The 12242-nt window shown below is 38.7% G+C and overlaps 3 protein-coding genes across 4 annotated transcripts in view; 1 reads left to right on the plus strand and 2 right to left on the minus strand.

Moving 5' to 3' along the window:
• LOC144650640 (uncharacterized) overlaps nucleotides 1-10362 on the minus strand; it is a 38584-nt gene extending 28222 nt beyond the window's left edge. The window contains exon 1 of the mRNA XM_078510367.1: nucleotides 10175-10362. The gene's annotated coding sequence lies outside the window, so the exon portion shown is untranslated. The remainder of the gene's footprint in view (nucleotides 1-10174) is intronic.
• LOC144650580 (NLR family CARD domain-containing protein 4-like) overlaps nucleotides 1-12242 on the minus strand; it is a 220886-nt gene that overhangs the window by 92141 nt on the left and 116503 nt on the right. For both annotated transcript variants that reach the window (XM_078510285.1, XM_078510286.1), the window contains exons 5-6: nucleotides 1479-1664; nucleotides 1099-1146 (exon numbers count right to left, since the gene is read on the minus strand). In XM_078510285.1, the coding sequence (XP_078366411.1) occupies nucleotides 1099-1146; nucleotides 1479-1664 (234 nt within the window). The remainder of the gene's footprint in view (nucleotides 1-1098; nucleotides 1147-1478; nucleotides 1665-12242) is intronic.
• LOC144650626 (uncharacterized) overlaps nucleotides 1-12242 on the plus strand; it is a 72438-nt gene that overhangs the window by 15850 nt on the left and 44346 nt on the right. The gene's annotated exons all lie outside the window — the stretch shown is intronic.

The following is a 12242-nucleotide window of genomic DNA, read 5'->3' on the forward strand; positions in this document are numbered from 1 at the left end:
GGGTTAAAGCATTTGTACATTTTTATATTTTTACTCATAATTATATTGTAATCCACTTTAATTTTTTTAATTATTATTATAATTTATTACCCTTTTCTAGTTCCCATTGTTTTAATACTCTATTTCAATTATTGTCATGTGCTTTCTACATGAGCTTCTGGCTTATCCCGCGCCAGGACATTAATAAATTGATTGATTGATTGATTGATTGATTGATTGATTGATGTTGTCTCGTGTTGTCATTTTTTCATAGCATATGGCGTGCAAGGAGGGTTTTAGTGCTTAGTTTTGATACTTCTGAGATTTCTGAAGGTATCTTTTCTCAAATCATATCAAATGCACAGTGTATATGTTGTTATATGTTGTTGGATTTCAGGTTAAATTTGTTTAATCACGCCAACCAAGTTGAATCTCTTTAATGCAATTTAAAATAGTGATGAATTGAACTTTTTTTACATCATTGCCTTCAGCTTGCAACAGACTAACCTACAGTGTACACTGTAGGTTGAAAACAAATTCAACCTGAAAACTAGTTTAACCTACAGCATTATTTTTTTATTATTATTTTTTTGGATAATAATCTTTATTTCAATAACATGGTACATTACACTAATACATCACAATATTTCGTACAATATTTGCTACTTAAATTACACTGGTTTACACTCCATTAAACTATTGGCTTAAATAAAAAAAAGAAAAAGAAAAGAAAAAACATACAAAAGATTTATTACAACAAAAATTGGCGACTTCTTGTCAATAACCATGGTATATATTGTATACATAGCGGATCAACACGGTGCAAGTCATAACCTCCACCATGTATATAATTTTATACGCCATAGCTTCCTTTAAACTTATCTGGACTTATTGGAGGCTTAATTTATCATTGATCATAATTTCTCAATGCGATATTTCAATTCTAATTTCTTTATAAATTCCCTCAAGCATTATATCATGGTATTTTCCTTTGTTTTACATGTATATTCATTACCATATTTTACCATAAAGCAATCGCACCAAGGGTAGCATTGAACCATAACATATACATGAACGTACAGAGTCTTACAAGTCAACATATAAAAGAATAACAAATACCTTCAAGTTTAATGCGCTTGGCTGCACTTGGCTCTTCTGCTGACAAATCTGCAAGAAGAAAGAAATATATTGCTATTACACCACAGCAGTCTAAGAGGTGATTAAACTGAATTTCTTTCAAAGTGACCACAAATAAGGTTAAAGAAAAAGCTCAGTTGTCTATTCAAGGGTTGGAATCTTATCATATGCAACACGACAATGAATCCAATTGGCAATATACCATAATCCTTAAGTTGTAGAGAAGGATAACGGAAAAAACACACATGTAACTGAACTATCAATCAATCACTCAATCGATAAGTCAATCAACATTTACACTTCACTAGGAGTATTTATATATAAACTCTAAGAAAATGTAATTATGGCATGGCCATTATTACCTTTGTAATAGGGCCATCCTCGGAAAACAATGGGATCACTCAGAATATTTGCAACAACAGAAGCGGCCATCACACTAGCAAAAGGACTCCAATTCTCTGATACACACTCAGTACCATCAGCATAATCTGCGATTCCTTTTACTACTAGCCATTCAATCTGATCATCAAATGCAGCCGTGAAAACACCTGAAAAATAAAACACTATATATGTAAGATATGTAAGAGTTTCAACTTGAGGAAGAAACAGGAACAAACAAACAAACAAACAAATAAATAAATAAATAAATGGCGATAACAGTGTTTTGATTCTAGTTTAAAATTATCCACAGTCATACATGTAGGCTCTGTACATGAACCTTAGATGGTAGAGCAGTTAACTTTTAACCTGAAGATCATAAGTTTGAATCTTACATGAGCCGCTGAATATATTTTTTCAGTGATTAGGATTTCCAGTGCATGTCTCATCACTGAGTAAAGACATGATCCAACAGATTAGAAAAATTGGCTATTTTACAATAATTACATGTATACCACAGACGTTTTCTTTTTTTGCCCCTTTTCTTTTTATGTTGAAAGCTGGATAAGCTTCTTGCTGATGACTGCATGAAGGATGGGTAAAGGTAAAAAGTAGTGGTCCATTCTGGCAATAAGTCATATCCTTCAGGGGCGTAGCTAGGATTTTTCAAAGGGGGGGGGGGGGGTCACACTCACTAGCAGATTGTCACGTCAACATCCACGTTATGTTTTGCAAGAAGTGAAATTGTTTGTATGAGCAGTCAAAGTCAGGGTTTTTGATAACATTTTTAAGAACAGTGTTGAAATGTTTAACTGGAGGATGTGAGCGGAAAGGCGCAAACATGAGTGCCGTAGGCACAGACTCCTAGGGAGGGGGGGGGGGGGTCAGTGGACATGCTCCCCCAGAAAAATTTTCGAATTAGACTCTCAAAAGTGTCATTTTCTGCGTTCCCGGACCGTAATTGGTTAACCGGGAAGGTCTTTATGGCATTAAAAATATGCTCACAGCAGTTGTCCGGTTTTTAGTATAGTAGTTTCCAAAACAGACTCCAATTGGAAAGAGAGTGGGTTAATCCCGGATATGAAAGATGGTTTTAATTTTAATAGTTTTTGGCCAGTCCAAGTGAGGTTAACTCTATCTTTGATTAACAAATGCGAAATGGACCAATTTTCACACTTCTGAAAATATTTATTTTGTGCATGAGCTACCGGACGTTACATGTCAAACAGCCGGACAACGGCAAGCATAACAGAAACCCATGAGCAGAGAGAATGGCCCGGGAGGGACAAGCCTGCAAAATAGCTGCGTAAATTGAGTATCTAGCACTGCACTGGTAAAGAAAGATTTAATACATTGATGCCATGTTTGATCTTTTCCAAAAAAAACACAAAGGGGGGAGGGGGGGGGGCAAGGGCAGCCCAGGACCCCCTTCGCTACACCCCTGCACCCCTGTCCTGCTTGAGAGAAAATGACAGCAACATGGTATGCAGGTGCTCATGCATGTTGAGCAAAAAAATTTTATTACAGTTGAAATGTTTCACTTAAGTTTAATTTTGTTGCATGAAAATTAACTCTTTAGAAACCTGATTTCACCCAAGTAGCAATTTTCCATAAACTTAAGATGTTTTGAATGTAATGTCACATGTATGACTACAGCTGCAGTGTATGACCCCACTCTCCACCCCCCACCCCCCCCCCCCCCTAAAAAGGCCAACTTAAAAGTAGATCAAAATGAGTGCAATTAAAAATGGCTTATTCATGTAATTTTATATTCAGGAGACCAACTGATGAACGGCAACCTACCTTCGCCTTCCATTTCAATTGCTGTTGCAAGTGGGTTAGACTTAGCCAGTTCCTCACGCCGCCATCCGGCACTGACCTGCTCAGGGCCACTCAAAAACTCACCATCACAATGTACTTTGACTTCTCGTGCTGCAGGGTTTGTTAAAGGTGCCTCCCAGCCATCACCTGCATGCTTGATGAGGTCAAGAAAATGTCGGCTGACATAACTTCTCATGCCAGTTGATTGCTCTCCAGTACTGGTAACTATTTTGGATGCATACGTTGTTAATTTTGCTGAGACAACAACATCTCCTAACTTGGTTTTCTCGGGGTTCAGACCACTGCAGGTTCCTACAGAAATGACACCCTTGGGCCTTAGTTTGGTTACAGCATGTTTGACAGTAATCAGTGAACTGCCCGGGCCAGTGGAACCTTTGTAGCATCTTACCAAACCAACTTTCACTTTCTTCTCTTGACCTGCACACATGTCTCCAAAGTAAACATAACCAACACCATCAAACCAGCATCTAAATGGATCTTTCAGCTGCATGTAACAAGCTATGAACTCACAGTTCTTGACCGTCACTAACAAGAATTCAACAGGCAGATTCGTGTCATCTGGATCCTTTAGTGGTGCTCGAAAATATCTCTTATGGATGGAACATGAACACTTAGCTCAGGTGGAACATCATTTGAACTGCTACCAGAAGTGTCCATTGCAGCTTTTGCCATTTCTATAAACTGATTTTGAGAATGCTCCTAGAAAGCAACCATCAAAATAAAAATAAAAATGATTACAAATCAACTGTGCAGTTAAGCACAAATTTCCACAAAAACTTAGAAAGGATTGTGATAGTGACAAATAATGGTTTAAGAAGCTCCTGGAAGTAAATTTCCGTTAAAGGAGGTGTATTGCACATGCCCCATCCATTGCCCTTCACTGACATCCAGGATTGAATGTAAGTATTGTTAGGATTAGACAAATTCAGGATTTCACTGTACAATTAAACCAGAATAAACAGCTACTGTAACTGTTAGTCATCATTTCAAACAATATAAGGTATATTCAATGTGACAACTTGGCATAAAACATCTAATGTGTAGTTCCATAAATTATCCATACCTCCCCCACAGAAGAGATTTTTCCTAAGGACCCCCTCACCCCTCTGGAAATTCCAATTAACCTTCATACATTTCCTTTAAGTTTTTGCCCTTGAGACCCCTCCCACCCTGAGGATTTCCAACCCCTTCTGAGGGGGGAGTGTGGACATTTTCTGGAACCACACAATGCACATGACACCATTATTAATTTTGCTGTCCAATAAAATTTTCTAACTTATGTCTAAATACATAAGTCTGCATTCAACACTAGTGGCCCATATGTATGGACTGGTGCTTATAAATAACTCTGACTGGTTTCTGTGACATAAAACATTAACTAGCCCCCAGATGGGATGCTAGTCAGTCACAAAATTAACCTCCAGCATTAAACTAATTTGCTAGTACCCATTTGTACACCTGAGTGGAGAGACACAGACCCCAGCCTCTGACCAATCCAGAGTACAGCATGTACATTAACCGTTAGGCCAGCATGCTTCCCACACATGTACGTCATGTACCTGGATCTTAAAAGCGCAATTGAAAGCAGAGGTAGCATTACTCACCACTACATGTCTTTGTGTTCAGTAAAAGCTTGGTTCTTGAGTGATTCCTAAAGTAGAAATTAAAGAAGGCAAAATAATGTCATGCATAAGTATGTCCAGCTTAATTTTAATTCCTGCTAAAAGGCATCCAGTCTACTAAGAAACATTTGTTCATGTTAATGAAATTTCATTATTTAAAAATTATTTTAATGCAGTGGTGAGAGCCCTCGTCTTACACAAACTGAATGTGGCCCGGGTTCGATTCCTAGACCCACTGTCATATGCGGATTGAGATTGCTTTTGGTTGTTGTCCTAATGCTTTGAGAGTTTTTCTCCAGCGTCTTTTCGGTTTTCCTCCTTTCAGAAAAACCAACACTTATAATCTAAATTCCAATTTGATCAGAAAACAGTGGATGAAGAGCCACTCTGTGAAAATGCCACTGCAAATTCCCATTTTATTTAATAATTAATTTATTTTATTTACATTACACAACTTGAGTAAAAAAGAGCCAACTGGTACAGATTTATTTGGTCAAGCATTGAGATGTGTGCCTCACCTTTACAGGTGCTGAGTCAGGTACATGTAAGATGTCAACAGCAGTCATCAGGCCCCCGAGTTGTTTAAAAAGGATGAATGATGCTATCCACCTGACAAATCACTATCCAGTCGATAGAGCAGTTGGTTCTTGTCAATATTTATCCACTGGATAGTGATTTATCTGGTAGATAGCATTATCCACCCTGGACACTGGGCCAGTTAGTTACACATGGTCGATGGATTGGAAGTCAAGTGAACTGCAGAGAAAAAAATAATAACACATTGATAATAATTAAGCACTCAGTACAGTGAAGACAGGCTTGCTTTCCAGCTGAGATATCGCAGCTGATAAATAGCAAGTCTGAGCAAAAACAAAAATATCCTGAAAACATTGATTTATAATACAGGAAGTACACAAACATGACTGTTGCAAAAAATTCAGCTTGTTGAAAGGTTTGTCCTTAGACAGTTTAATATGTACCATCGATCCCCAAGAAAAGTACCCCAAGAGCACATGGGATCTTTAGCTGCAGTAGTGGTGGGCGGGGAAGGGGGTGTAGGAAGAGATTTTACTGATATAATTTTACAGCTATACAAGCTTAAATGCAGCTGAGCATAATACTATTTTGTCTACGGTACATCTATGCCAATCCGCGTGCATTATCCTGGAGCCTCGCAGATACGGACTGAAGTACCTCTCAGTCCCCCATTCACCCAGGTAATTTTTTCAATTTTTGATTGGGTGACATCTCTTTTTCACCTTACTCTACATATTTTATATTTGTACTCATTGCCAATGCTTATAATTATTAAAAGTGCCATGTTTTTAAAAAAAATTAAATGTTCAGATTTAAGCATTTTTACTCGTAAATTCTCTTTTTTACAGTGTTTTTTAGCTAATAATCTATAAATGTTTTTTAAGCATTTTAAAAGTATTATTTCTTCTCAGTGGTAACATATTTTATAAAAAACGTTTTCAAGTTTGCAGTGTTACTTGGGAGAAAATTACATAAATATCATTGATTACGTTTATTCGCACCTTTGGAAATTAACCCTTTGACCCCCACATTTTCCTCAAAAAACGCGTTTTTTTAGCCGCTAAACTGAAATTTTGGTGCTATGGTCTGGAATTTACCTCAACGTTGCTACAGAAGCACTTTTTCACACTTCAGCAACATTTTCATAAAGATTCTGTGTAAAAATGTAGAATATTTTACTTTGGTGCATGCGCATAAGCCGAAATTTGGACTTGTTTTTTTTTTTTTTTTTTTTTTTTTTTTTTTTTTGCTGAACCGTTCCAAATTTTTTTTTGCCCCTTTTGCTTCCTTTTTTTCTCGCTTTCTTATTCTCGTTACTTTCTACTCTTCATATCCTATCTTTTGGCCAAAAAAGTTTTGACATTATCAATGGAAAACCCTGAAAAGGGGACCTTGACCAATTACAGGTGTACTGGCCTCTTTAACATCGATTTTGCACCAAAAAGGGATTTTGTTTTTCTTTGATTAGCTCTGTCAGAATGCAACTGATATTCAAAATGAACAGTCCTGTAGAAAGGTCAATTCAAGCTCTATCAGATTCTTATCACGAAATTCCACTGACGTGCTAATTAATGACGTCACAAGTGAATCAATGACTGCACCTCCAAATAGCGCCTGAATGCGCGTTTAGGAGTGAAAGGGTTAATAGATAAGTTTATTTTGTTCTTCAAAGGTTATTATAGTGATCAATGAGTGCGCCTCATAATTCCATGCGCAATAATCATATCCCCTTCTAGGAATGGTGTATAAAATGGATTGCTCCATTCAAGAACAGGAGCGCCAAAATCACTACCACATTGGGCAGTGCATACTCCCATTCATGTCAGGTATTCTGGGCAAGAAGTTCCCACCCTTCCCCTTCTCCCCTGGGAAAGTTCCCTTCTTTGTGGTTAAGGTGATTCCACGGAATTGCATTGCGCATCCTTGCTGCGGATACGTTTTCGCGTCATTTAGCGCACGCACGAGCGCGCGCGCACACAGAACACTACGAGATTCCCTTCAGCCTACGCTCGATAGGGAAAGAAATGGTCGTTTTCTCTTAAACGAGCACGGTGACCCCCATTTTTTAATGCATTAATTTAAATGTCATACGGTTGTCTACAATATAACACGATTTAAAGAAAAGTTTAAATTCTACATCGAGATATTTTAATTTTAATGCCGTAAAAAACACGTATTTAGGTAGTGCCGTTAACGTGCGCACAAAGCAAAATCTTTAATTTCTTTCGTTATCTTAATTCCTGTACAATAAGAATAGTTTTTAATATAAGATCAAAGTCTATTTTGTTGAAATAGACAAATACTTTGATGCAAAAATGATTTTTTTCTAGAAACAATAGTTCCCCATTCAAATTACTAGGGTTCCCAATATCTACCTCGCGGGTCGTATATGTGACCTCTCACGCGAAAACGTACACTATGGCTTTTCCGTTCCTGCACGGAAAACCGTGCGGGAGCCGTTCACCATCCGTTCTCAAAAAATTTGCATCCGTGCGCACGGCCAAGGTCATCCGTTCCGAAAAAATTTGCATCCGTGCGCACGGCTAAGGTCATCCGTTCCGAAAAAAATTACATCCATGCGCACGGCTAAGGTCATCCGTTTCGAAAAAATTTGCATCCGTGCGCACGGCTAAGGTCATCCGTTCCGAAAAAAATTACATCCGTGCGCACGGCTAAGGTCATCCGTTCCGAAAAAATTTGCATCTGTGCGAGTCAACCGTTCAGTAAAAAATTACATCCGTGCGAACGGCTTGAGTAAGTCATTCAGGAAAAGCAAACACGATCAGTTCGGACGGCTTACGGTATCTGCTCAGAGAAAACTGCGTGGAATCTTCACAGCTTGCCCTTGTGTAAATACTCACGTAACTCAAGAAATGCAAACGGATTCCTCTTTTACTCTGGTTACGAACAGGGCACTAAACGTATTTTTCTTTCTTCCATTTCATTCAAGATTAGAGAAACAGCGTTTTCTATTCATCGACAGTTGAACTCTTCTAAAGAGTACTCCATTTGTGCATTAGCCTGTAACAGCCGTCAACAGCAAACAAGACTCGTCGGCGTGTGCTAAAAGATCGAAAATTTATCTAGCCAAAAAAGTTAGTAAATGTTCAGAGCGCATCATATAAACTATCGTAGTATATCATTTCTTGGTTTAACGAAGATTTGACCGTTTAAATCACCGATTTATGCCAAATAGAACCAGAGTTAGCATTTTTTTTAGCTACTTGCCCTGCTGCTTCAATAAACAATCAATTAGCAAACAAGACTCGTCGGCGTGTGCCAAAAGATCGAAAATTTATCTCGCCAAAAGTTAGTGAATGTTCAGAGCGCATCATATTTACTATCGTAGTACATCATTTCTTGGTTTAACGAAGATTTGACCGTTTAAATCACCGCTTTATGCCGAATAGAACCAGAGTTAGCATTTTTTTTTGCGTTACCTATCACGGTGATTTGTCAATCGTATGCAAATTTTTTCAGATTTTGACTCGCAAAGTCATGCTTCACTGAGCAGAACAGAGTCTGCTTGCAGTTCAGCTGTTTTGTTTTGCTTTGCTTTTGGCCTAAGTTATAATAAAAATTAATATCAGTATAGAATAGCATGCTTATCAAAAAAAGGATTGTCTAGAGAAAGAAACTCGAACGTACAAACGAAAGAAAGCGACAAAATGTCGAATTGTAATTAAAATTTGACCTTTTGCGTCTCGTTTCATGCTCAGTATGTTTACGTTTACTATAATGCCCATCCATTTTACACAAAAACTAGCGCTGTGACCCCCATTTTTTATTTCATTTTTTTAATGCTCATAACATAATTGTAACCTTGACCAAGTTTTAGAAAAATTTTAATACTCTTTCTATTTCAGTGGAATCACCTTAAGTGGTGTGGGGAAGAGAGAGTGTAGTTAGGGATTTCACCATGAGTGTGAGAGATCAACAACTGCAATTAAGCTGGCATGGTTTGCGGGTGAGTTTGAGGGTGACACCAAGAAACACAACAGTCGTTAATTCGAATGTTAAAGCAAATCTGCCAGGTCACGCCTCAGTAAAAGTTGAAAAGGGTCCGAGCTAGTTAATTAATTAATGGAAGCAACTCCCCAAACCACCCCCACCCTCATCTCTGGGGCAAATGTGTTACAAAAGTAATCCTCTAATATGCCCGTGTTAGATGCCCCGAAATTGCCCGAGGATCTAGGAAGGCAGCTGATACCTGCACATAATATTCCAACTCAAATGTAGGAGCATAATGTGTCAACCTCTAATATCTATAACTACTCACGTCTTGTGACGATGGAGTAAAGTTGGAAGTGGTCCAAACAATAATTTATGCAAATGCTTCTAGACATCTCACGTTTATACAAAATCAAGGAATACGACCAAAATACCTTACAAAAACGTTAATAAAAATTGGATAATACTAAAACAATGATTTACAAGGCCAAGAGGGATTATTTTGAATCCGAACACTCGCAATATTTATCAAATCTTAGCAACTGAAAGCGGAAGTTTAAGCACAAGTGCGCAATCAACTTCGGTGGAGTTATTCGCTTTTTGTTAAACTAAATTAACCATATCTAACGAGATTAAGATCAACTTTATTCCTACAATAAAATTTTTGAAGCAAAATGGGGTTAAAAAGTCCATATACAACCTTGATTCACGTGTCAAATCATGCATACCTTGATCGTCCGTTTGGTCCACTCACACTGGATCAAAGAATCAGCAAATTTGATAATGGGTGACACTATAATCTTACATATCAAGCTTTCTTTTTTCTTTTGAGGGTGACGCTACGTCCTGAGATTGCAGGCCTCTAAAGCTGAACTGACAACGAAGCGAAAGCGATTCCACCATTCTCGTACCTCGAGTCTTCGTCCCTTCTGCGCAGGCTTGAAGGTTTCCTGACCGCGGGGACGACCGCGGGGACCGCGGGTCAAAGGGAACGAAGACCCTGGGTACGAGGATGCGCTTCCACAACCCACAGAGCGACCCACAGAGCGCAGAGAATGTTCGAGAGGCTCACTTCCAAATGTGGTAAGTTGTCATCGCGCGGCAGTGGTACGGTCTATAACTATACCTTTGCCCCAGCGCTTTCAATTTTTTTCACTCATAAGAACTGATCAGTTGATCGCCACATGCAATGCTTACAATTTGGTTTAAATATTTTACAAGAAGATTTCATTTGATGGAAATGGATACCACCAGCAAAAACCATCGCCCCACCTCGCGTGCACCTCGCGTGCGTGATTTCAAGTCACGCAATGATGGTCACGGCATTCAAGGCATACCGTACCGTAAAATGAATAAAACATCACAACAAAATGCTCGTGTTAATTATCTTTTATTATAAATGCAAATTTTAGAAAATTCGAGAAAAACAGCCCGCGGCATTTGCATAGTACTGAACATGGCTAAATGTTGCTTTATGTGACTCGTTTCGAAACGTTTTTTGATTCCGCTTATAAGCCCTCCCAGATATAAGCCCCTTCGTTTATATAAGCCCACCCAAAACCCCTTACGAAGTTGTATAAGCCCAGGGCTTATAATTCTAACCCGAATTTTACGGTATCGTCATCCGGCAGAGGGGGGCTTATATCCGGGAGGGCTTATAATCGGATGTATTTTTTTGTTGCCAGATAGATGGGCCTATAACCGGGAGGGGGGGGGGGGGCTTATAAGCTAGAGGGCTTATAACCAGAATTTTGTTTCCCTATCTCAAGGGTTCCATGACTATAATTGTCAGGGTGGTAAAGAGGTTATGCCTGAGCGTTGGTTTTGGCAAAAATTAGCGCGTGACACGCGAAAACAGCTCTAGATTTAGCTCGATTTTAAACTTTACTGGGGGCATGCTCCCAGACACGTTTAACGCCGTATGTTAAATGCTTAATAGAAAACTCAGTGAAGACCGCAGTGCAAGACCCTTTCCACGTGAGGTGGCATAAGACGAGTAAAATGAGATGACAGCGTTCAGTGAAACTAAACGCTGTAAAAAGATCCTTAATGGCATGGACCCTTTGCATGTAACGGTCATATGGTTCAAATTCACATCTTAATTAAAAGAATCCGCACTCGGATATCCAAAGCAAAGCGACTTCAACCAGCAATTCATTGAGTGACTTTTGTTTGTTTGTTTTTGATGTCCCAGTGCGTCGCTTGCCCTTCAACAAGGTGTGGGTTTGTACGATGTGACCGTTAGCTGCAAGAGACCCAAAGCCAACTTGTACAGATGTGGGTCTTGGTAGAAAATATTGACGATGGTCAACATCGTTTACATACAGTAGCAAGGCGAATTGATGGATTTAGTAGCATCAAGTCCAAAGGGACTCACGATTATTTAAGACCTTAAAAGTGAAATACTAATTTGCAGGCCTGGCTGCCCTAATTCAGCAAAGTGCTGGGCCTGTTTCAAGAAGCTTGTGACAAAAAGTTGGTTTCATCAGGAATACGTTCGCTTACAACAAGAAAAGCATGAGCGGCAAATGTAAGTAAGACAGTAGTGACGTAATCCTCTGTAATTCCTGCTAGTGATTTAGTCATAGATTCTCCTCACCTTTTACCAAGGTTATGAGATTAAAAAAACTCATCATCTCTGGAAAACAGTCTTGACTGAAACAAAATTCTCCTAACTAAAGTAATAGACAATGTATGAATGAGTGTTAGAAGAGTTTTGACATTGACCTTATACCTGCTTTCTTACCTGAGTTAAAGCAAGAAAAATGTCAGGAGTTGTTGTAGACTTGGTTTGTC

This window comes from Oculina patagonica, chromosome 4 (genome assembly GCF_052425735.1).
Source record: "Oculina patagonica isolate OP01 chromosome 4, crgOcupat, whole genome shotgun sequence".
NCBI lineage: Eukaryota > Metazoa > Cnidaria > Anthozoa > Scleractinia > Oculinidae > Oculina > Oculina patagonica.